Raw genomic sequence first — 26,475 nt, 5'->3', positions numbered from 1 at the left:
GTTACAAACTTTGCTCTATTCTACACTCAAGGAACCAAAAAGTCCCAATTAACTATGGTCCGAATCTCAACAGTTTCGAAGTTATTCTCCTTGTTCCGATTTTTTAAGATTTCACGACCTTGCTTCAAATAAACAATGACAACTCTAAAACTAAAAGGTCTTGGACAAATCCATTGATACCATTGAAAACTTAATTAAATATTGATACCATTGAAAAGTAATTAAATTTCCAATAATATCAATACTAAACTTGTAAACGTTGGTGAAATAAGCGTTTTAGTAGCCAGAACTTTGAAAAATATTTTTTTTAAAGTCAAGTATTTCAACTATGGTGATTCTAAACTACTATTTCCGAACCTGAGACCAGCAAATTTCAGAAAACGTACTCCATTTAATATAGTTTTTAGTGATTTAATTACTTGTTTCAAAGCTGAAGAAATTGATGAAGGAAAGGAAAAAAAGGTGGAATAATAAAAAAAAACTTAAGGAAATTTTGAATGAATGAACTAAAAACGTTTTGAATCTTAAAACTTATATTCCGGGGAATAATAATACAATAATCCTTTATTCAAAATTGCAGTCTTGCTGGTGAATAAGTAAATTCTTGTACTATTTCGATTTCAAACCCAAATGAAAAAAAAGTTTAATAAATTCATTCAAATTCTCTCTTTTTTTAAATCTTTCCACTTTACCGATACGCCAATCACGGCTTTTACCTTTCCTTCATCAATATCTTCATCTTTGAAAAAGTAATTAAAAAAGCAATTACACTACTAAAAAGGATATTAAATGGAGTACGTTTTCTGAAATTTGCTGGTCTCTAGGTTTGGAAATAGTAGTTTAGAATCACCATAATTGAAAAGCTTAACTTAAACAAAAACTATTTCTCAAAATCCTGGATACTAAAACGCTTATTTCACCAAAGTTTACAAGTATTGATATTATTGGAAATTTAACGTAGTTTTCAATGGTATGAACGGATTTGTCCAAAACCTTTTAGTTTTGAAATTATAATTGTTCATTTGAAGCAAGGTCGTGAAATCTTAAAAAATCAGAAAAAAAGAGGATTAACTCCAAAACCTTGGAGAATCGGACAATAGTTAATTAGGATTTTTTGGTTCCATTTTGAATGTAGAATCTACTGACAAAGTTTGTAACTCGAGTGGCCGAACACCCTGTATAGGATGTTTTTTTTTATACTAAACAACGAAATTAAGGATAATGCCGAAGGTCGTGTGTTCGAATCCCGCTCGTGACACTAACTTTTTCATTTCGACCAAAACCTTATGTAAAAAGATTAATTAAGGATAAAGTTGCACAAATCTAAAAATCAAGTAGAAATCAATTTTTGAAACAGTATTCAATGATCGAGTACGGTAATACTACATGTAACGACTAAACAATTTTTTTTTATACAAGTAACATTTTAGATCAATTTGAGGACAAATGTGGTGTCAATCGTATATTCTCTATCTTCTAAAAAATTTACTTCTTGTTGTTAACAACGTTTGAACCTATTTGCACAATTTTAGAAGACTAGTAGGTAAAAACATTGAATTATATTTATTTACAGAATGTTTATATACTTTCCTGAAAAAAAAACTTGCCCACCCTCCTTAAGGATCGGAATAAATTTGAAGTAGGGGAGCTTGATAGCTTGACGGATTTGGAGGCAATGATTGGAGAGTTTCATCAGAAATGTAAGGTGGAAGGGCGTTGGTATATGGGAGGCGAGAACCCGAGAAAGCTATATGTATCACTTACTGTCACCGTGCGGCCCCGTGAGGTTTCGCTTTGATCGTCTAAGCTTACAGCCCACTCGTTAGCTATTTATCATCCGAATGCTTCTATTAAAATTAAAGTGCTGGTCGAGAGTGAGGAGGGAAAGGTTCTGAGATGAATAATTAATACATTGAGAGGAAATTTTTGTAAGTGTTGCGTGTTAAAGGCGAACTTTACCAAAACGCGTTTAAATTTTGAAACATTGATAAAACAAATATTGAAGACATGATAACATCGAAACACGACATTGCTATTTGTTAAACGCCTTAATTAATTTAAAAGGTACGACCTTTTCTTTTGATCTGCAGGCGTTTAAAAACGGCGACAAGCCTGATTTGGTTCATATTTTAATAAATAAACAAACTACCAAAAACAATTCCTCAATTTGTTATGGATAAAAAACTGGCAAAACGTTTGTGGGAGAAATATTAAAACTAATAAATTAATTTAATTAAAAATAACCTTGGTCTGTGTTTTCTCGCTGTTTTTATTTCCTAATCACTGGTTATATTTATTTATTATAATCACTAAAATATCTAGAGTTTACTATTGATTACTAGATATTATCCACCTACCGACTGATTTATTACACCTATCAATTTATCCATCTATTTTTCATTTTATCTATTTATCTTCCTAGCTTAATTCCACTCAAGGAGTTAGACTAAACACTCGAAAAGTTGTTAGGTGTAATGACGATGGTTTTACAATAAAAGGAATAGAGAAGATAAGGCTGATTACTTAACAACACATACCTACTAATTGTTCTCTCTATCTATCCTCTTATCTTCTTACCTATCTTTCTATATATCTAGCTAGTTGGTAGTTTTTGATCCATCTACCTACTATCTAGCTATCTTTTTAGTTCTGTATAAGTATCTATCTATTTAACTTCCTCTCTTGCTAGTTAGCTAGCTTTTCCTCTTTCTACCTACCTCCCTGTGTATCATCCTAATCATCCTATTTATATATCTGCCTATATATCTCTCTACCTCTGTACATATCTCTCTACCTACTCTATCTATCTGTCTATCAATACCTAGATTTTGAATTTTCTACCTACCTTCCTATCCATCTGCCTATTTATCTCTCTACCTGCTTATCTAATTTTCTGTTTATATATCTACCTATTAGTTAATTTTTGATAGTTCTTCCTGCCTATTTGTCTCTCTTCCTTTTTACCTATTTTCTTATCTATCTATTGCTAGTTAGCAAGGTTGTGACCTGACTACTTTCCTTTCTATCTATCTTTTGAACTATCTACCTTCACTTATTCCTACCTTACCTTCTTATCTATTTATTTCTAATTCATATCTTCTTATTTTCTTATTTCTCTACCTGCCTACATGGGTATCTATATTTCCGTTTATTTCTGTACATTCTTCCTTTGCCATATACCGATATACCTACTACCCTTAATCTATCTATTATTCTTCCTATCTACTAATTTTGCTAATTATCTTACCGAACTTTTTATCTATGTAGCTAGCGAGCATGATTTTCATTTTTCTACCAACTTTCTTTTCAATAATATCTAATTATTATCTGCTTATCTGTCTCCGTATCTTTCTATCCATCTACCTAGTTAGCTAGTTTGTAGGAATATATATATTCCTCTATTTATCTGCCTCTTTATTTCTCTACCTTACTATCTATCGTTTTATCCCCATGTCTGTACTTTTCTATTTATCTATTTACTTTGGTACCTATCTTCATGAATATCTATTATTTTTCTCTGGACTTTTCTCCCAATCTATTTATTTATATGCCAATGTATTTATCTAAACACCTAAATCTATTTACTTGTCTATTTTATAGTTTTTCTATTTATATTCCTGTATTCTTACTTACCAATCTTTCTTTATATATTTCGAGAATTTATTATCAACAACATTTCTTCAAAATTTGAAACGTTACTTTTAAATAATTTTAAAAACAAAACTAAATATTTACGCAACTGTCCTCCTATGTAAAGGTATTATTTGTAACAATTGATGCATTTTAAACGGTGTTTTCATTATAAATAAGCTTGTTTTTAAAACAAAAGTAAACGCACATATGTTCAGAGGGGCTCTAACAAACTGTAAATCAATTTCTTTTGATAATTTAGCAATGTAATAAACAAAATATGTTGAGGGGAGCCCCTCACAATACCGCGTTAAGTACCCTGAGGGTGGATTGTGATCATAACCGAAAAAGTTTTATATGATTCATCAAGGCCCAACATTTTCTTATTGTACCGAATTTTCTTCAATCAATAATTCTGCTCGAGATATTAAAAGGGTTTCTACTTATCTGGATCCTATTAATTACAGAAAAAATATACAGCCAGGGTGTTACCTGGCTTGAGCAAAATTATACAAGATGGTGAAAATTAGAACAAATGCGAACAATTAAATCATTCAAAACATTTAACAATTTTCTCGATACTTATCAGTCGAACTTGACAAAGCTTTGACCTCAGATTTAGTCTGGACAACAGGTAGTCAACCAAAAGTAAGCTAATCGGATTGTCCAACTCCCCGGGGCAAGAGCGAAGGGTGTACGTGAACTTGGTAATCCTCACATAATCCTGGGGGAAGAAACAGTGCCCAATCGCATCGGAAGTACTCGTTATCTTCCAACCCTTCGACTCTTACCAGGTCATTCCTTCTTCTCATAGATCGGATTTGAATGTCTGAATTTGATCCAATTTGTATTTTGACTTACGTTTTGGTTGTTTCTGAAAATCGCCCTCTGTTTTCAGATGATTTATAAAATTGATCTGTCAGATTTGGAACGAGAACGAAAATGGCCAAACTTCAGACTGATCACCCAGTGTTTTTCACACAAGCAACATATTTTATCTCTATTTATCTGATTAATTAACAGATTTATATGTTATAAGAAGAGAACATTTATAAAATTGGTCTGTCAGATTTGGGACGAGAACGAAAACGACCAAACTACAGGTTCATCACCCAATGTTTTTTCAAATAATTAACAGATCTTTATCTCTAGTTATCTGATTAATTAACAAACCTATACGTTATAAGAAGAGAACATTTATTTCTAGACAAAACCTTCATTTCTTCGATCATGCCCATTCCAGTGAAGCTACTAAATCACTCCTAGAAAAAGACTATTCTACAACCTGTAGAAAAAAAAGATTGTTTTTGAAGTTGATAAAAAGGAAAAAAAGTATAGTCCGACTGTGGAAGAGTGAATTAAGATTTTAAAAAATCTACAAATTTTGTGTTCCACAAGAAAAACACGGTTTTATAAACAAGTCTCGAAATGTTCCAATATTCTGCTTATAAGTCGGGTGATATTCAGCCAAGATGCAAATCCGTCTTCCGTATCGACCCGAGGAGAATGCCATATTCGTCTCTTGGGGCTTCACTTTACGCGACGAGGGGGTTATCAGAAACTCCCTCGACTGGATTAGATAAAAATCAAATTGCCTCCACTAGGGTGCATCGTACTATTTGTTCTGGGGGTTAAAATAATTGTGGTTCACCCAAATAATCCCAGGGGGTGAAGGGGTGGTTTGAAAAAATTTCCAGCTTCCTTAACCCCACTTAATTTATCGAGCAATCTACTATTTCTCAGTATGTGAGAGTTCAATGTAGCTATAGTGAATTTCTATTAATAATTTTCCATTTAAAATATGAAAGATATCAATATTAAATAAATCCGACAAACACTTTCACCTTCTCTAAAAAAAATTAATAAACTTATTTAAACTAAAAGTTAATGATACACACTTTTAAATTGTGAAGCGCGCTTATGGAATAGAATGGACTCCTAATACGATCTTATTGGTAATAATGCCCTCCGGGGACCTCTCCCCAGGAAGTGTACCATCTGGGTCCCCTCCTAAGAGAGAAGAGGGTTCTAATTAATAGAGATATTCCTCCCTAGCACCCGAGCAAGGGGAGTATCTACCAACCTATGTTCAATTTTAGACCCGTGGGTTCCCCAGTGTCAACACTGGTTGAAGCACCCTCAGAGGGATGAAACAATTTGTGTTCATTCTGTTCCTACACCCTACAAATTCGGGCCAATAACGTATCCATCAGTCAATTGTGTTTCAACCCTCTTAGACAAAACGTTTTGGTAATCCACTGATCATCACCATGTCCTATTGTGTCCGGTAAGATCAATAATGTTTCTGTACGTAAGGCCTAGACAGGAATCCTTACAACAATAAGTAATATTTTTTTCTTCAATTTTTAATTTTAAGTAAAATAAAATTAAAAGACAGAACCCGACATAATGGGACATGGATTTTTTTCATAACACCGACATCCGAAGGTTGACCCCCTGCTGTTGCTACCCTCGTACCAAAAATCAAAAGGCTAATATGAAAACTAGTCTCAACGAGCAAGGTTCACATGAGGTTAAACATGCCATCTCAATACACAAAGCCGACAGCTAATGATAAAAAGGAAACAAAAAATTGGTGGTGGCTCGTCTACAAATCTGACAACACATGTTACTGGGTCTATGTATCGATGGTTTTCATTTAAGCAAAATCTGATGGACTCAGGGAAGTTATCAACAGTTCAATTCGATATGTGAAAAAAGTAAACTTATTTGACTTGATTGAAAAATGTATATAATAATTATTACATATTATCATATTAAATTAATAAACAAAGCAATTTTTTAGCTCTTTTATTTGAAACAAAAATTAGTCTGTTACGTTTTCTCGCTTGTAAAAGCGCCAAGAGTTGGCTTTCATAAGAGTAAAAAATAATTAGTTTGCAGTATGAAGTTCTTGAAGTTGAAGATTAAGTTTTACGCATTGAATTGTACATATTAGCAATGGTCCTCTGAAATATTGCAATCGATAACAAAAAAACAATTAAAAAAACAAATATTGACTGTATCTTTGACCGATGTAAACAAGTATTTCCATAAAAATATTGGTTCAATATCTTCAAGAAATATCGGATTAGACTAGGGTAGAATTGTCGTAAAGTTGAGCGTTGATGTATGACCAATATTTTGGCCGGTCACAGCCCCTGGGGTCTAAACGTGTATTTATAAAAGGGTCTCGAAAACATTCTGTTTATTATATATAACCCTTATAAATCTCTTATTTTTCTACATTGTAAGAGAGAGTCGTTTCCTCGATCGTTGAACAGCTTTATCCGTTTCTAAAGTATAACGAAGGATATATCAATATCAAAGTTATGCAAAGGTTTTGTTAATCTTGTTTTTGAATGTTACTTTCAATTAATATTAAACCCCTTTGAAATGTATTTACTAATTATCACAAACAAAATTATTTGAATTATCGTAACTAAACGGAATGTTACTATGAATCATAAAAAAATGTTAAAATCAGTTGTAAAAAACACTGCTTTGTAAGGGGTCCCCTAAACATGTTACGTTTATTACATTGTTCACTGATCAAAACAATTGGATTTACTGTTTGTAAGAGGCTCTCTGCACAGATCTGACTTTTTTGTTCGTAAAAAGGTTTATTTATTTTGAAAATAACGAGCATATCAAAAAAGGTTGTAAATTACAATTATAATTAATTGTTTAATCTTTCAAGTTCTCTCTCTCACTTCTATTTTTCCATCTTTCTTCTGAAATCTCTCGCTCTCTCACTCTCATTCACTCGCTCTCTCTCTCTCTCTCTCTATCTCACTTCTATTTTTCTATCTTTCGTCTATAATCTCTCTCTCCCTCTCGCACTTATGATTTCTATCTTTCGTCTGTAATCTGTCTCTCTCACTCTCTTTCTCACTTACATTTTTCTATCTTTCGTCTGATCTCTCTCTCTCGCTCTCTCTCTCACTTCTATTTTTCTATCTTTCGCCCGCCATCTCTCTCTCTCTCTCTCTCTCTCTCTCTCTCTCACTCACTTCTATTTTTCTATCTTTCGTCTGATCTCTCTCTCTCTCGCTCTCTCTCTCTCTCTCACTTCTATTTTTCTATCTTTCGTCTGTATTCTCTCTCTCTCACTCACTCACTCACTCACTCACTCACTCACTCACTCACTCACTCTCTCACTTTCTCTCTTTCTCTCTCCCTCCTCTCTCTCCCTCTCTATCTACCTACTTTTCTATCTATTTCCTCTTTCACCCTGACTGCTTTTCTTTCTCTCTCACTTACGTTTCTACGTTAAGTTGTATAAAAGTCCCGTAGACCTATTCTCGCTGTATTCATTTCTTAACCACTTCATCTTCATAATGATTATTAACACTAGGTATTTAGCTACCTACCTACTTCTCAGGCTATCTCTTCATGTGTACATAAATTTATAGTTGAGTTGATAAACTTACTAATCTTAATATTGCTCCCTGGGAATTACTATAGCATATATGCTATATTAGAAAAATAACTGGTTCTGAAAAGTGAAAATTGTTTGTAATAGTATAAAGTGGGCAAAAATATATTCGGGGTTTATGTATTGTATATAAATAGCTATTGAACTATCTACCTTCCTAACTCTCTCTACCTACTTCTATCTATCATAGTAGGCAAAATCAGTACCAACTACTACTTATCATTGTCTGAACATGTTTTGTACATCCCTTTAATTATCATTTTTCTTTCATTCTCACTATTTAGTCTATTTACCTGCCTACTTGTTTGAGATCTATTTATTTATCGATCTACCTACCTATGAATTTATTTGTCATCAGACGTATTATTTCTTATTTTCATTTTGTCTGTCCCTGTTTTTTAAACTAATATTTTGCGTTTATCTTGCTTATTTTAAGGTTCACGAGCGTACACCTTGTTTTGGCCGAATCGGGAGGGTTGATACTTTAAGAGTATAAAATGGGCTTCACACTAGCATATTTTCTCCTCTTGTCTGAAAAACATTGAATCATGCAAATGTAATCTAACCCTAACCCTTCCTAAATCCTAACTCTACCTAACCTAACCCAGCCAATGCAATTACCCGCTAACTGGAATACGACGTCGCAAAACTCCAAGCTAAAACGAGCTAAGATTATTACTTTAAGATTGAACTTTATAAACATGATCAACAATTTCAACCAAATTTGTTGGAAATTAAAAAAAAAAAAAAATTAGCAGGTTGAGATGGAGAGTTGGTGACCGAGAGGATCGAAGTCACGATAGCTCAAGTGGTAGAGTAACGGCGAATTTAGCCTAAGGTCGTGGGTTCGAATCCCGCTCATGACACTGACTTTTTTATCTCAACCAAGACCTTAGAAAGAATAATGAATTGATTGAAAGGAGCAACTTGGTCAATTGACTAGGAAAACGTAAATGGAATAAAAAATAGAATTTACCAATCTTCATTAATGCAAGAGTTGCGCAGTTCTTTGATGTTTTTGACGACACCTTACTGTTGTTCAAGCGATTCATCAGCTCCAGGAAGTTCGAGGTGTCCAAATTTCTTAACGCACTGCTAAAAGAAGATTAAATCAGTATGGACTGATGGCTTTTCGCCCTGTAAGAGGACCGGATTTGACCAGAACACGGTTGCAGGGCTCGCTTTGCTCGAGATATATATAATATAGCCGATATCGATATAGCCATTAGCCTAAGGAAGATGATTGGTCTGTTGTACTTTTTACAGATGGGCGTGAAAGAGTGTGAAGAAGGTGAAATGAAAAGTACGAAGCCTGTGATTTTTCCCAGAGCCATTTTCAGCGGAGCTCAGTGATGGTGTTGGGGGGAATTTCAATGGACAGTCGCACAGAGTTGGCTGTTTTTCGTGGAGAGTCTTTGACGGCCGCTCGCTATGTGAATGACATTTTGGAACATCATGCGTTGCCTATCCTCGATGAAATCAGCTAAAATCCTATTCTAATGCACGATAATGCCCGTCCACATGTCGCGCGCATAGTACCAACGTACCTTCAACAGCATAACATCAGGGTCTTAGCCTGGCCAGCCCGTTCTCCAAACTTGAACCCCATCGAACATTTATGGGATAACCTCAAAAGACGAAAAAGAGCACGTCCATCAACTCCTGATACATTCCACGATCTTTAAAGTACCCTCCGTAAAGAATGGGCTAACCTCCAGCAAAGAGATATTTCCAGACTCGTAGAAAGTATGACGAGGCGTCTAAGAGATGTTTTAAGGCAAGGTGGAAATACGCGATATTGAAATGTTAATTAAAAATCTAAGACAAAATTAAAACAAATTTTATCTGTCCGTCATTTTTTAATTTTCCTTAGCAATTTACTTTTTTAAAAACTTTTTTACAAAAAGACTCAATTACTGAGCCTTACTAAACGCGAAACATTGATTAATATATAAATACGGTTTTATTACAAGTGGTTGGAATTTTTTGCCTGTCAGTGTATTTAACCTTTTCCTATAGCTCATGGCTTTTTATGGTGTGATTTTTTTTGTCAACATTAATGTCGTAGGGTCCCACCGTAACGTGACTAAAAGTTGCAATTAAGCCCAGAGGAGTTGCGTTTCGGTTTGTTAGGCCGGAACGAGGCCAGGCCGACACTTTGTAAACATCGCCCCGTCCTCCCTTAAGTAGGGTTTTCGCTTTTCGACACTCTGAAACGACTAGCTGGAAAAAGAAGTCACCCTGCGGCTGGAAAAAAAGCACCAGCGAAGAAGTAGGAAGGAAGGAATCAATGGTAACCCGTGGAGACAACGTTTCCAGGTCGGATAGTAGGTCACCATGGCGACCCACCCTCATCCCCTGATCCACAAAGCATCCAAGCCTACATCACTAATATCATATTAGCCCAATGAAATCACCGATGCGTTTTTTTGACCAATCCAGCAACTTGTTTAAGTCCCATCGAAACAAATCAAATCTTTAAACAAACAGTTTAAATTTTGTATTTTAGGTAATTCCTTCCTACATTTACCATTCATCTATATAGAATTCATGAGCAAAATTCCCTTTACAATATACATGCAAATCGTTTTAAACTTCTTGAGCCTAGGCATTTGAATAATTAACATTCTCTACACCTGACAGCTGTATGTTTGATTCAACATGCACAATTCACGGCTTATACGTTAAATTAAACCCAGCTGAAGGTAGAAATAAATAGACTATATTAAATTCATAATAATTAACTACATTTAAGCATAACAAACTAAGTTTTCAACTAATGTTAAAATTAATTAATTAAGGTTTTGGTTGAGATAAAAAAGTCAGTGTCACAAGCGGGATTCGAACCCACGACCTTCGGCTAAATACGCTGCTGCTATACCACTTGAGCTATCGTGACTTCGATCCTCTGGGTCACCAACTCTCCATCTCAACCTACAACTGTTCGAACATTCCTTGAAAATGGCAAAAAGAGGGAAGGTTCGAACGGTTGTAGGTTGAGATGGAGAGATGGTGTCCGAGAGGATCGAATTCACGACAGCTCAAGTGGTAGAGTAGCGGCGTATTTAGCCTAAGGACGAGGGTTCGAATCCCTCTCTTGACGCTGACTTTTTTACCTCAACCAAGACCTTACATGGAAAGAATAATTAATTGAAAGACGTAACTTGGTCAATTGACCACTAAAAAGTAAATGAATTAATGTTAAAATGTTGTACGATATCGCTTAATTTTTTGATATAAAACCACATAATCTTCAATATCTTCTCATATTTTTCACATTTACTACTAATGGAACGACTAACATCGGCCAAATTGGCCGACCGCTGAAGGCGTATAAATTAAAGTAGAGTAAAATTACAGCAGTTCATAGTGTAAAGAGGGATTTATAAAAGGGGTCCGGGATCCTTGTTATCCCCGAAAGTAAATTGTTAATTTACGGTCCTTTTAGAGCAGGAATGAAACACATTTGAGGTTCTGCTAACTAAGTGGAAAGCTGGTTGCTTGCAACGCTTCTCATCCCCTAGAAGAACAATGACAGGAAGGAACATTTCTGAAATTAATTTTCTTCAAAGTCTTTAATTTACATTTTTAACAAAATAATAAAAGCAAAGCACAAAATATTGTGACAGCTCTGAAAAGACTATTTGGGACGATATTATTTTCTGTTCAGGATGAACCGTCCGACGGTTTTATCCGTTGCCCGACCGCATCAATAATGGGCGAAATGAAATCATGGACTGTGGAACCGGTTAACCGATATTTGTCCTCATCAATCACGTGAAAACGATTCATCACCCGTCCAATCGAAGTTTTCCAACGGCAAGTTTTGTACGTTTTATCCTATTTTTTTCATTGAAGATAAAACATACAAAGTTCGGAAGAATGATTTGTTAGTAAGACTAACATTTGGACAAATATATACATTATTTTAACTCATCCTCCTTTCACTCCTCTTTCTATATTCTTTACCATCTTTCACCTCTCTCCCTCTTACTCACCCTGTCTCTTTTACTTTTTCTCTCTATTTCTTTTTTCTTCCCTCTCTCTAAAGGAGAGGAAGAACTCAGGAGAGCATCAGATACAATGACATGCTATGCAGATAGCCCCAAACACACAAAGTAACCGGATCGGGTGTTTTCTGTACAAGCCCAAAATATAAGCAGTCAAACTCCAAGGGGAAATACATTTCGGTCTTTCAAGCAAAAATACATGTCATCAATGCTTGTGACTTAGAAAATCTTAAAAGAGGTTACACTGACAAAAAATTCTTATAAGACCTGATAGCCAAGCAGCTATTAAAGCATTACCGTGTAAAAAAATAATATAAAAATTAGTATGTGATTGCATCCAAAATTTCCAAAACCTGGGGAAACACTACAACCTGATGATATCTTGGGTGCCCGGGCACAACGGAATTGTAGGTAACGAAAAAGCAGACACATTGGACAGAGGAGGATGTGCAAGATTATATTTAGGCCCGGAATCTATACTTGGGATAACAAAAACAAATACAGACTCCTCCATCACCGAATGAATCCAAATACAACAAAAGTTGAAACGGATAAACTTATGCTCAAACAGCCCTCACCAAGACTGGTAAACTCAAGTCTGTCTCTCAGTGTAGAGGAGGAGTGGTAGGATTATTAACAGGTCACTAGCATCTGAGAAAACAAGTACATAACATGGACATACCATCGCAGAACTGTAATTACGAGGGAGAAACAGCCACGCATATCATCTTCGGATGCGAAGCAAGGGTTGAATGGAGAATAACCTAGCATATAGAAAAAACCTAGGGATGAAATTGTAACAACAACGGTCAATGATCTAATATTTCTGAGAAGAAGGATTGAGTGGATTGCACTGAACTAGGGAACTATCCCTCTATCTAGTTCTAATTTCTCTATTTATATTTTCTATCTATATTAATAAGTGCGTATACATTTTCCAGGAGTCATACTTTGATTTACCCGCCCAGTCACCGAAGTTAGGCTCGAGGGGCTATCAACAACTAAGTCATTTCAGACCCCACCTCATGCAGTTTTTATCCCTAGGCATTCTCATTCATTCTTATATACATGATTTTATGTTTATATACCAATCCGTCCGTTAACACACAATATAACCAGTCTGATCGAGGGTCGATGGGATACTCAATATTTCACCAACTGTCATTTTACACATTCACTCTCATAAATACATTTACTATCAATGTTCACAAAAGAAAACACAAAACGAGATATATGCCCAGTACTATGTACAATTTTAATACCTGTTTCCTCCAAATATCGGCCTCGCTGCTGTGCTCAAACATAATTCTCATACCGGGTGGCATCCTGCTCGCTCTCTATATAGAGCCAAGGAATGACACCCTTCAATTAACTGAGAGAAATCGGGCAACCTTTCTCTACATGCAGGACGCATAAGTAAAATGAAAGACGTTGTGTTTGTAAGGTTTTTATTTTATTTACATTTTAAAAACACTGTACTTATCAATAACAAAAAGTCATACTAAATTATTAAAATGATACTTAATTTTATTTTAATCAATTTAAATAACACCATTAACCTTTACAGGGGAGTAGGATGATTTAGGTCTATGTTGTTGGTTAATATCTTATTTTCTTCGGTGTTTGTTCTTGGTATATTTATTTAGTTAATTACGAAATTTTGCTTTTGTATAATTTATATCAAACCATTTGAGAACTGGAGACTTATGATCGTCTGACCGACTAACACCCCTATTTCTTTTCTTTGTTATAAACAGACAATTACTATAACTAGAAGGAGTTTGTTTAAATATAGTAGATGGTTTTTATCCACTTTCTTTTTTAAGAGATAGTCATGATACTTTTTCATGCTTTCTCGCGTGTCACTGATCAATAAGCAATTGCTTGTCATGAAAGAAAAGGGCAGTAAACTTCATAGAGCTCGTTAGTACCGCCTCTGTAAAATAATTGCAGGAATTAATTTTTCAATGTTTATCTTCCAAAATTCTCTGTTTATTTCAATTTCAAGTCACGCTCCGTTTAACGGAAGGGGTGCATTTAAATGGTCATTCCCCTGTTCCTCAATTTCGAAAATGCCTGCCGCCCCTGTCGATTTGAACTGGCGGCACATGCCCGAGGCCTCATTTAAATGAAATTCCGCCGGTGTCGTTTTCGTTGGGGGTGGATATTATATCATAAACCACTCTGTACGAAAGGGGAACGACCCCTTTGGTCGCCTGGAGGGTGAAGATTTCGGGTTTAGGGTTCATAGACGGCCGACACTCAGTAACTCTTATCAACTGGATTAAAGTTTTTTTAAAGGTGAATTTCTATTCAAATTGTTTCTTTGGTGAAGAACGAATTCACTTTCCTTTCGTACCGAGGTGGGCGGATTTTCACCTTACAAATGGTCCGGTCGGTGGCAGATTGCCCAAAAATCATTTGTTGCCTTTTTTCTCACGTGTGCGTGTTTCTCACTTGTTAAATACAAGAAAATTTTATATTTAACTGTTTCTCGTATTAGAAAGTAAAATGTATACCTCAAAACAGTAAAAATAAATAAGTTTCTGATAGGTGATAAATATAATTTTCAATGTGTAAACTCAGCGGAGTGGTTGTTTTATATATAATAAATATTTCGTGGTCCGATTGACCAAATAACTTCTTTCAATTAATTAATCTTTATGTGAAATATTGGTTGAAATGAAAAAGCTAGAGCGGGATTCGAACCGTCGACCTTCGGCTAAATACGCCGCTGCTCTACCACATGAGCTATCGTGACTTCGATCCTTATTATCATATAATAAATGGGGTGAGATATTGATAATATATGACCTTAAGTTAATTTATAGTAGTTGTATGTCAGTTAAAATATACCAACGTTAATTATTGAATAAGAAAATTAATGAGTCGGTAAGAATTTTGATTTTGAGAACAAAGGAACTTCAGTTTTAGCTACCCACTGGTTGAAAGCTCTTACAAGACCTGAAACATATTAAATATGATATTATGTTGATAATAGATAACCTAGTAACCTTTTAACAAACGTTAATTAGTCAGGAAGAAGACAACATAGGTCATACAAGAATAACGCACGGGCACCTTTTCTATCGTAGATGGCTTGACGTATTTAGACAATTTTGGCAAATCATCGGACTTTTGGTAGTCTTGGGGCACGGGAGTGATACATATACGTTAGGGTTATTGGGATTTTTAAATGTACATGTGGTTTGTGTAGTGTCTGTGTTGTGTTTGAGTTAATTTATTGAAATGAATGTAATTTATTAGCGTGAAAGGAAGGTTTTTTTTTAATCGGAGGTATATCGAATACGCTGAGGTGAGGGTGTGACTTCTTGAGAGCAAAAGTAAGTTATTAGAGAAAATGGAGTTGGTTCGACCTCGCCTCGAGGAATATCGAATACTACGAAAGAGTGAATGTGACCGGATTTACATGTTTGTATCGGATGGTGATGGGAAACCGGTATCGTAGGACAATGCTGCCGACGCCTGACTCCGACATAGTCTGAGATAGTGCCATGGCTTGGCTCGCAACCGTGTTTTCCACGGCGGGGTGCCATGGTTTTGTGGTTTCGGATGAAGCTCCTGGTATGGTATGGTATGGTATGGTAGAAAAGGATACTAGGAAGCGGGGTTTGTTCTCTCCGGGCACTGCAGCCTTCTGGCTTATTGTGCCTTCCCAGTTCCCTAGTTTAGTCAATAGACTCAATCCTTCTTCTCAGAAGCATCAAGTCATTGACTGTTATTGCTGCAATTTGGTTCCCTGTGTCTTTTTCGTACGCTAGGTTAANTGTGGGGTGGGAAGAGGGGTAGGTGTTGGGTTTAGGATTAGGAGGTGTCAGGTCCAGCTCCTGTCCCTCCATACCCCTCTTTCCGTTTGTTAGTTAACAGGGTACACCCGCATAAGCTTCGTGAAGGTGGAAAGTCGGAGTTGGGTATTAGAGGCTATTGGAGGCGCATAGTACCCGTTCGTACCCCTCCTGGACTCGCAAATAAAAGTCCTGGTGTCCTGCTGAGTGTCGCGTGTACCACTCGGTTTGATGGGCGGAGTCCCCGACGATTGCGGTGCTACCGGTTGTCGGATGTGTACGTCTGTCTGTAGTTTGTATGTATTTTTGTTTCTATCTGACAGTTGAAAAAGTGAGGTAGAAACCAGAAAAAAAAAGAAAAAAAAAAGAAGTAAAAACAAAGAAATGGCCGGCGATGAACTCATCAGTTATTTGTCGGCCCATAAACCTCCCACATATATATTAAGAAACTTTTAGTTCAAAACAGAGCACTTTAATTGATTTTGAGCAAACGTGATAAAAGATTTTTTTAATTATAAGAAAACCCCGGTTCCATTAAGAACCGATATATCGACTTAGAGATATTAGTCGGTCTGAGAATATTGTTTGTAAACTAAGCTAGATTACAGAAAGTTACAAGAGTGTTTGTAATCGCCTGTCGAAACTTGATATATGTTTTTATTTTCCAGAACAACAACTGGAGAAAAGTCCGAGGTGGCAAGGGGGCGACTGTACCTAAAGGTAGAAGGGGCCATTCCGCCCTAGTGCACAGGTCCACGATGGTTATTTACGGAGGGTATCGCGATCTGAAAGGGTCGTGCAACGAATTGTGGGTCTTCCATTTTGGTAAGCAATAAACGCTCGTGTTACTTATTTTTTTTATTGCCATTTTCCAGGGTCGAAGATGAACATACTTTCTCGAAAAATGTTCAATGTACCCTTTGTATTATTCTTATTTGTTAACTATTATACAGTTTAAAAAATGAACTTATTTGGTAAATGTTCATGTTCTTCATCGAGGCATTAAATTTATACTTACGCGAGAGTGATGAAATTGCAAAATGATCTAATTCTAAGACTTTCCCTTGAAATAATGGGTTCGATTAGGATCATCTACGGCATCAAGTAATCTATCGTGAATCATGTGATCATAATAAAGGGCCATAGATTGTACTTATTTCTGAATTGAAAATACATGTTAATAAAGACATAAGCCAATAATTTAATGTTTAAAGTACCATGTAATCTAGGCTTACAGTGCAAAATTAACGGCGCGCTGGTTATACTGTACAGGAAAACTTTTATGACAGCAGGGCTTAGAAAGGTTTGGAAAGGTTGCCGAGAAAAATAAATTTTCTGTCAATTAATTAATCTTTTTATGTAAGCTTTTGGTTGAAATGAAAAAGCTAGTGCCACGAGTGGGATTCGAACCCACGCTAAATACGCCGCTGCTCTACCACTTGATCCACTCGGACACCAACTCCCCATCTCAACCTTTCGAATTTTCCCTCCTTTTTGCCATTTTTCAACCAAAACCTTACATAAAAAGATTAATTAATTGAAAGAAGTAATTTGGTCAATAGACCAATAAATAATTTAATAATTTTTGGTTTGGCTTTATAGCCCAATATTGTATATTCAGGCTTTGGTATCAAATAATTTGAAATACACCTACTGACAATTTAATTTAATGGGTTGTTAATGAGAATCCAATTAATAATCAGACATATAATTAAAATTGTTTAATGTTCTCATTAGACATAAAATTTCAATGGCCAAAGCCCACACAGGTACTCCTTATGCAGAGAATGGTTGACAGAAGCTTGTCGTCCCTTAGCTCCTTACAGAGAGTGTGTAGGTGTATTGTTGAATTTAAGAATGGTTCTCTGGCCCAATAGGGGGTTTCTGGGTGACCTGTTTTGCTTTTTGGAAGACCTGGTATTTTTTAAATTATATATAGATCAGTTTTATTTTGTGGTTATTTTTTCCCTTTTTTTGGGTGCTGTGTGAGCCATTAGTGTGTGTGTGGTGGGCAGATGGTGAAAGAAATATAGTGTCACTATTGTCTTTCTAGTAGTGTGTGTGCTTAGGGAAGATGGCATAATATTTATAAAAATACTCGCCTGTCTATTCAGAATGAGTGCAATGTATGCAGGTGTGATTGTATTTATTTGTGATTGTATTTATTTGTGATTGTATTTTAGAAGTTAGTTAGTTTTAGGCTACTTTATATTTTGCATACGCTGGGGGCTGATATTAGCTGTCAAATGCACTCATTGGAGCTTTTTCTTGTTGGTTGGGATTTCTGGGATCTCCTGGATTTCTGGCTTAAGGGGGATACTCGTGGCCTACATGGGGTAGATGAACTCCCTTTAGGCGTAGACCCGAGGGTCAGCACAACCCTTTGGGTGAAAGTTCAATATAATAATTATTATAAATAAATGTTTACTGCTTCAGAATAGTTTATTACACATATAATAAATTATCTCCTTTAAAGTTTTAAGAGTGAGGTCCTTAGAAATGAGCTGTATTCTACTGGTCTACGAACTTGGCTGTTTTGCAATAATTGTCTAAACTTACTATTTTATTGAAACTATCTCGTGTAATTGATGAAAAAGACAAGTCAACAATCAAAAACAAAAAATCAGCGACATGCCCAATTTGAAAAAAGAAAGAAATCATGCTAGTTTCTTTGTCAAGCTTACAAGGAATCCCCTTTCATCAGGACTTATATTATAGATAATTCACAGGGTTAACAAATATTAACATCTATTAACAGTACTGAAAGTTAATGTTTCAAACGATTCTTAGAGGAATAAGATGTACAATTCATTGGTAGATGTTTATATTTGTTAATCTTGTAAATTGTCAATAAATGTTTCAAAGTCCTGATGAAGCTTATATATTCCTCCAAAGCTTCACGAAGTAACCAAATCTTTTCTTTGATTACCATTTAAGTAATGCATAAATTTAGTAATACTTAGTACTTTCCTAATGAAATCTATGTCTAAATATCAACCAAACAGCTGCAAATGAAAAAGCATTTTCAGTATAATTGTGCCTCATTATTGAAAATTTATATGTACAGAGATGTACAATAAAATTATAACCTGACCCTTTTGCTTGAACAAAGCATATTAATAAATATGTTTTAGGATTATTAATTTTCAAAAATAATAAAAGGTTTCTTTAAGTGTGTGGTGATTAGCGACCGTTAATCGATAATTATTCAGAAATCGTGAGATGCTGTCTGGTTTCTTTAAGTTTGTAAAATTTTACAATGGCTTTAATTTTTTTTCAGAGACTGAATCTTGGCATCTCCTCTCAAATGGAAGAGTTTCTCCTCCTGCTCGTCACAAACACAGCATGGTGATTCATGACAGTTCCATTTGGATATTCGGTGGTATGACTGATCTTCAAGAGAGATCTGATCTATGGCGTTTTGACACAGGTGATGAGTATAAACAAATCTTCTTTTTTTTCTAGTTTTAATTTTATTAAATTTTCCAGTCAGGAAATTATGGCTTCAGGTAAAGTGCAAAGTGCAACCTGGTTCCCTACACAGTCATGCGACGTGCAAACTACTTAGTTCTATGCTTATATTCGGCGGGGAGAGAGCAGGTCAGGCAAACAATGAGTTGTGGAGATTTCATTTTGGTAAGATATAGATTATAATTATAATTATAATACAAATGTTTTATTAAAATTTCCCTTTAAACCTTTCAGCAACAGAAACATGGGAGAAGCTGACTTTGGAGGGTTTGATACCTCAACCGAGATCTGAAAGCGTAGCATTGACAGTCCCTGAACTACTTTTGCAAGGAAACAATTGTATCAGTAAATGCTCACCGAAAAGGGTAAGGAGCGGCAGCTCAATAGAGCGCCAAGTTAAAACAAGAAGTTCTCTCAACCATAGGCCTAACACAACTCCTACAGCATCAAATCTCAGCATTCTCAAAGAAATCTCCAAACTCTCACAAATCAACTTAACCAGATTGGGGCAATCGGGAAAGTGCAATTATTCCGTTTTGAGCAGTACAGAAAGCATATCAGAAACTTCCTTAGTTGGTGAAATGGTAAAGTCCCAGAGCCATCATATAATTGCAAAATCCTTGATTTCTCCAACTACCAGTGTGCAGCCTACACTTCCAAGAGATCCTATATCTGTGCCTAACTTTTCTTCCTTAGCATCTTGCACACTAACACCTGTTGAGGTCACAAAATTAGTATATCTGGATGATGAAGAAGCACCTTCGAGTACGGCCAAACAAGATTTTTTCTCCATCCATCAGCAACTCCAGCCTAAGACGAGAAAAGGATTTCCAAAATCAGCTTCTGTCCGTTTTGGCAACCCCCTCACTACCCCAGAGGAAAACTGTGATGAAACGTCAGATTATGCAAGCATTGAGACAATGAATCGAATATCGTCAAGCTGCAATTTTGAAAAAACCAAAAAAGAGAACAAAGAGGGCCCTTATAGTTTCTCCAATCCAAACTACATGGGACCAGATATCAAGGAAATCCTCTCAGATAACGAGTATGTCAAAACTTTAAACAGTCCTCCAGATAGCGTGTTAGAAGATGCCCAGGGGAGAAGTAACAGCAGGCAAGAAATGATTGAATTGAAACCCATACCACCTAAAAGCTTGCCTCTTGCCTTAAACTCTTACAATTCTCAGATGAATATTTCTACAGACAGAAGAGTTAGAGCATCAAGCGCTACACGGACAGAAAGAGAGACAACGAAATTTTGTGTATTCATCATCGGCGGTAAAGAACGGGGTCAAGTCACTGTCTTTAAAAGACCTATTTCAATATGGAAACTCCAATTGAACCCAACCGTATATTAATTTTTTTTAAAAATATTAATAGAGGCCTAATTTATTATTAACTTATTGTGAAAGATGAAGAAATAGTTACGCTCAAAACTTTTCCTTGTAGGTTTTTAAATGTCCATTAAATTGGCCAGACAATCAAAATATTTTGTAATCTTTAAAAATCCAGTTGTGTAAATTGGTTTTACTATATCAATTTCAAAGAAGAAATAATTAGATAAAAAATTACTTGTAATACAGATAGCACTAAATAATGTTCAATAGATATTCACATAGCCATAGAATGACATAAACAGTGAATAATTTTTAATACAAATTAAATTTTTGTGGTTTGTTTGGCCAATAGATAAAATATTGTATTTTCATCATTCTTAAACATCGGTAATTAAGAAAAATTAATGTGATGAAAGCCAAAGATTGTTATTTTATTATTATTTAAAAGATATTAAACAAACGCTTAATTGGTACCTTGATGAGAGAAGGCCGGTGTGAAATATTTGGCCTTACCTTGGGGAAAACCCTTTTAAAAATATTTCTGGAAAATTAAACTTAAAAAACGCAAGGGATCACTTTTTAGAATTCCTCCTATTAGAGATTGTAGATTGTAATGTTTTTCCTCGATGAGACTAGAAAACTAACCAGAGTATTAAATTGTGTTCATTTAAATCGTAAATAAATGAATCTACAACAGGTCAATTCCTTGTAGTAACAAGAATATTTGGGATTGACGTTAAAAAATGGTACCTTTTAGAAGCAAATATCTGGCATTTTAAAGTCAGAGGTTTTCTAGAACAAGGTAGTCAAGAGATTGTTTAGTCTATTGACCAGAAAAAATTGTTAAAAAATATATTGCCCCAAGGTTTTTAATATAAAACAACAAAAAAATGATATTTTTGTTAAGACTAATGAAAAAAGCTATGAGATGTGTGATTTAACTGTTTCCTTTATGATCTCATTTATGTTTTCTTCTAAAATGAAACATTGTAGGTAGTTTTTAGCATTAATGTTTTATTATTTGTTAATATAAATTGAGTGGCCAATTATTAGAACTTTGATACAAGGGGAATCATTGATTCTAAAGTCTGATTTGTAGATCAGTACCTGCTAGGTAAATAGATTTTATATATATATAACAAAAAGAAAGACTAAGTGATGCTAGACTAGAATTTGTAAAAAATTTTTAAATCATTTTTACAAGATATAAATTAAGGTCCAATAATAAATAAACATAGTTTTCAGGGAAAGAAAATTATTTACCAATGTTACAATATGTAGAGGTCACTCAAGTCATTGTCATACATTTTTTCTTATTTTACCTATATACATAACGTTAACCAGGGTTTTTTTAAAACACATTTTATATAGATTATTATTGGTATTTGTGAATTGTAATCTATTTAGTTATTTAGAAATGTCTTCCTTATATAACTTAACAAATGAAAGATTTTTTTACTAAGTATTGTAATTTGGTTGTTTAAGAACAAAAAAGAGATATACACAACACCAAAAAATTATTCCTAAATAAAAAAATGATATACATGAAAGTTCATTAAAATATTCATTATAATTATCATTACATGCCAAAAATTTTAGTTAAATGTTTGTCTGCCTGGATGTAGTTGTGTATTGTGATGAAAAATTTCCGGCCGATACTCCATCCAAATTTCAGTGCAATCTTATAGCAAACACCAGGATGAAAAATCTTTAAAGAAAGATTTCATCGTTTTGGATATATTAAATGTTTGCTTAATGAATATGCAATCTACTTGGCACAGTTCTTCACAAGGGACGAACAAAACTTAAGTTGTTGACGACTGTCAATACTGCACATTTGACATCTGAACCCCTTGTCGAAAACTCAAATCATTAATTGTTAGTGATTGTAGATGTAAAACTGTGTAGATGTTTTATGTTGATAAATATATGATTGTTGATTATAGTCTGTATTCCTTTAACCTGATTTTTTTACAACATGTTTATTTCCCCAAGCGTAATCCTCAACCCGGAGGTTTATATTGTTTAGAACAAGAAACAGTTCAAAAGTGTTGAAACATGTGATTGCAGTTAATAAAAATTTTAAAAGTAGTTTTTATAATTTCAAGCCTATTTCACAATGACTGTGTCGTTCAAAAATCCAAGGGAGGAAGAGAGTAAGTCTGAAAATTTGTTCATTGTGGGGTCCTGTGAGGTGATAATAAACCTGATAGACAAAACAAAAAGCTACAAATTTGTTCATAAGGGGAACTTATATGAAAACAAGCTTAAATACATATTTAAAAAAATTCAAAAACGCGTTTTGAACTTCACTCCTTTTTTGTTTTTGTTAGGAAAATACCATACTTTAGAAAATTATAAGTGTTTAATTTTTCATCATGAATCAAAAAGTATGTTTAGGTTTTAATGTTGGTTGTATTGCAAACATATGTCATAATAATGCGAATTCCCCATACTTCACAACGAGCGAAATTGTGTTTCAATAATTGTTTATTTATATAATCATTGATCGATAATGCTGATCATAGTATCCACTTTATCCCCCTCTCATACATTGAAAAATGTATTTTATAACAGAAGAAAAAAATTCAATAATGCAAAAATCATTCTTATAAATTTTAACTTGGGTTACAACTTTCAGTAATATGTACAAATTTATGAAGCATCTTAAATATAATTATTCATTTTCCTTCATCATTAGTGTTAAATGTGATCATTATCAAGAGGTGGTTGATTTCAAATTTGCCACAGTGCTGCTTATGTAATTGATGTTTAAAATTTGGTACACTTGTTTCAATTTGAAAATATTAAAAAAGTAAATAAATAAAACTGTGAAATTCTGTATATGTATATTTTTCAATATAGCTGGAGTTTCAGTTAGGGTTTTTCAGCCACATCTTTTGTCTCAATCAAGTCCTTGTTTGAGGACCACCGTAGCCACGTAGTCAGTGTTATAGACTGGTCGTGGGTTCGATTCCCATTGTCGTCCTTGGTCCTTTTTTGCATGCATCCCTTCCCCCCAACTATATAGAGATGATACAACCAACGAAATCGTACGCTGGCTAATATGCAAGCTCATAAAAGCTTAAAAAAAGTCCTTGTTTTGTGCATGTTTTTATTTTTGACTATGGATAAAATCTGTTTGATCAATCCTAAATCATAATTAAATAACAAATTGACATTTCTATTGTTTTTTTATTTATTTGTTTTCAGAAATCAGTTTAATCAACTACACAGACCCTAGGATCCGTGTAGGCAACTGGCTTCAAAGACAGTACAAATTCATAAGACACAATATAAAAAAAGAGAGCAGCTATTCCATCGATTATAAACCTGCATCGATAGACTATAACTGCATAGAAGAAAATGCAGAAACTGTAGCGACTAAAGTCAATGAGGCCTATGTAAGTCATAGTTACTATATTTAAGGAGACCATGGTGGCTGAGTGGTTAGTACGTCTGACTCGTATTTGCCAAGCTAGAAGTTCTTGGTTCATATTCCATGGCTTTTTTTAATTGACAGTAGTTTGAAAAATGTACTGTAAAGTGGTTTGACCTTTGCCCACAACACTTAATGGGTAGTTGGAAGTTAAGCCTTCCTGAATGACAGGAATTACTTTACTTTTTTAGTTTATTCACTATATTTACCTGTTTAACATTTCCTTTCCTTCAGGGCAAACCAGTCGCTGATAACTTAATTGATGAAGAGTTTGAGTGCAACTTTTTGACACTGTACGATATCAATTACAACAATATATGGCGAAGGTTTGGCAATAATAAAGATTACTTGGCCAACAAGGTATTTATGACGTGCATCTTGATCCAGAGGAAATTATTTTAACAAATTAAATTAATAGCTTATCATCTCTGATAATCTGCTTATTCTAGCTGATTTTGTTTTTGTTGGCATTTTCATATTTTCAGCAGTTGGTGTGTTGTTTGTCCCTTTTTACACATTATCTTAGTTCTTTCAGAGTATTTGAATGATAAAATTTGTGTTTGTTTCTTTGTTCCAGTCAGTTATTGTTTATTTTGATGTTGTGTAGGTAGAGTACTACTGATTTGACTGCTTTAAGCCTACAAACTTTTGGATATTTCCAATAAAATTACAAACAAAAATAAACGCGAATGACGTAACAGACAATAACACAATTCCAAGCACTGAAGATGTCAAAATGCTGAACTTTGCCTCACAGACATAAGTGAGCCAGAGTTGATGCTGGATGTTGGTCCGAACTAAAGCTGGACTGAACCATCGTTGGGTCTCAACTCATGGATCAACTGAATTACTCAATTTTCAGTATTGCACCATCTTCGGTGAGGAACAGTCTGTCTCATTGTCCGTGTGAGGTGTATATACCACTGGGTCCTCACTGAAGTGGCGCAATGCTGAAAATTGAGTTTGAGTTCAACAAACCCGCGAGAGATGTCAGTTCAGCATAAGTGAACCAGTTTTATCAGGGACAATCATCCTAATAATTATGAGCTAACAGTAAACAAAATTGATTTAGTAATCTTTAAGATATTTAATTGTTGTATTTTTTTTAAAGATTAATGCAGTTAACTATGGCTTGATAAAAGACAAAAGGCAGAGATGGATAGATGAGCACAATGAAATTAATAATTATTTGTCAGTGATGAAGCGAGACTATGTTGCTCATGAGCCTGTTCCAAAATACCCAGTTAGAAGAGAGCAAGCTAAAGAGTAGGTTTTTTATTAATATCACAGTACGAAGATGCACAAAAAATTAAACTCGTTTCTAAATTTAAATCAATGAATTTCAATTAAAAGCAAGGGGTCATTTACAAGTTTTGGATTTTGAGTTTATCACTTGATCTGTAATTGTTTTATAAATGAAGGCATTGTAATTTTTTTTTATTTTAAATTTCAACAAGTTTGTATATTTTATAAGTTTATCAGCAGCAGACAAGGGTGCAACACACAATACACATAGTAAATTGGTTCTCTTACATTAGATTATAGAAGGGGGAAAAAACAAGCAATGCTCTTCCATATGATTGGTGGGTGAAAAAAGGAAAATGGTGCATTTACGTGCAACTAATTGCAAAAATTTGATCTAGAAATTGATATTTAACAGTCAATTTATGCCTGACTTCTGACTTATTCTGAATTTCACAAAAAAGGGGATTTCCCCAAATATTTGCTTTTACAAAACAGCATTTATTTATGTCTTACCCCAGAACAATTAAAATACCTGGAAGATGGCAAAAGGAAGAACAAGAAAAATGGGTCATTTTTAATGGATTACATTTATTTACAAATATCTGATTTTGTCTTTGAATTTCCCCTTTTTAAAATGCTACAAACTTACTTTGCAGTCCAATATATAATTTGTAGGTGCTTTAGATATGTTAACTACATACAAAAAAACAAAACTTTTTAAAAAGATATTATATTAACAAATGATTAATAACAATAATGCTAACTACACAATCCATAATAATAATATTTAAGATATACATATATTAATTTTTTTAAACACAGGCACAAGTTACATTTATAACAACAATATGAAGAAAACAAGTTATCTAATATTTTATTTTTGTTTTAGGGCTGATAAAAAGAGTGTCTGCAGGATGTTTATAGATTCGTTGAATTTAAAAACTAGAGAAGACAAAATATGCTTTTGCCCTTGTCATCCTGAAATATGCGCTGCAAAACCGAGAAACCCGAAGGAGATCCTTCCTTAAAGTCAGTGAATAAAGCATTTTTTTAAAATAATAGTCAGAGCCCTTGCACATTTTAATCCTTTAAACCCCCC

General features: G+C 34.4%; 2 protein-coding genes across 2 annotated transcripts in view; both read left to right on the top strand.

Annotated features, from left to right (window-relative positions):
• LOC106662584 overlaps nucleotides 1-22,635 on the top strand; it is a 34,055-nt gene extending 11,420 nt beyond the window's left edge. Inside the window, exons 4-7 of the mRNA XM_014386779.2 lie at nucleotides 16,553-16,709; nucleotides 19,165-19,314; nucleotides 19,374-19,520; nucleotides 19,590-22,635. Coding sequence (XP_014242265.1) covers nucleotides 16,553-16,709; nucleotides 19,165-19,314; nucleotides 19,374-19,520; nucleotides 19,590-20,713 — 1,578 coding nt within the window. The 3' untranslated portion in view covers nucleotides 20,714-22,635. The remainder of the gene's footprint in view (nucleotides 1-16,552; nucleotides 16,710-19,164; nucleotides 19,315-19,373; nucleotides 19,521-19,589) is intronic.
• Nucleotides 22,636-22,720: 85 nt separating this feature from the next.
• Nucleotides 22,721-26,437, top strand: LOC106662585. The gene is made up of 5 exons (XM_014386780.1): nucleotides 22,721-22,848; nucleotides 23,906-24,096; nucleotides 24,366-24,491; nucleotides 25,243-25,397; nucleotides 26,266-26,437. Exons 1-5 carry the CDS (start codon nucleotides 22,812-22,814, stop codon nucleotides 26,402-26,404), a joined length of 648 nt encoding a protein of 215 aa, XP_014242266.1. The 5' UTR covers nucleotides 22,721-22,811; the 3' UTR covers nucleotides 26,405-26,437.
• The last annotated feature ends 38 nt before the right edge of the window (nucleotides 26,438-26,475 follow it).

Source organism: Cimex lectularius, unplaced genomic scaffold, assembly GCF_000648675.2.
Source record: "Cimex lectularius strain Harlan isolate CLEC.00 unplaced genomic scaffold, Clec_2.1 scaffold33, whole genome shotgun sequence".
Taxonomy (NCBI): Eukaryota; Metazoa; Arthropoda; class Insecta; order Hemiptera; family Cimicidae; genus Cimex; species Cimex lectularius.
This window is presented reverse-complemented; position numbering and strand designations above follow the sequence as displayed.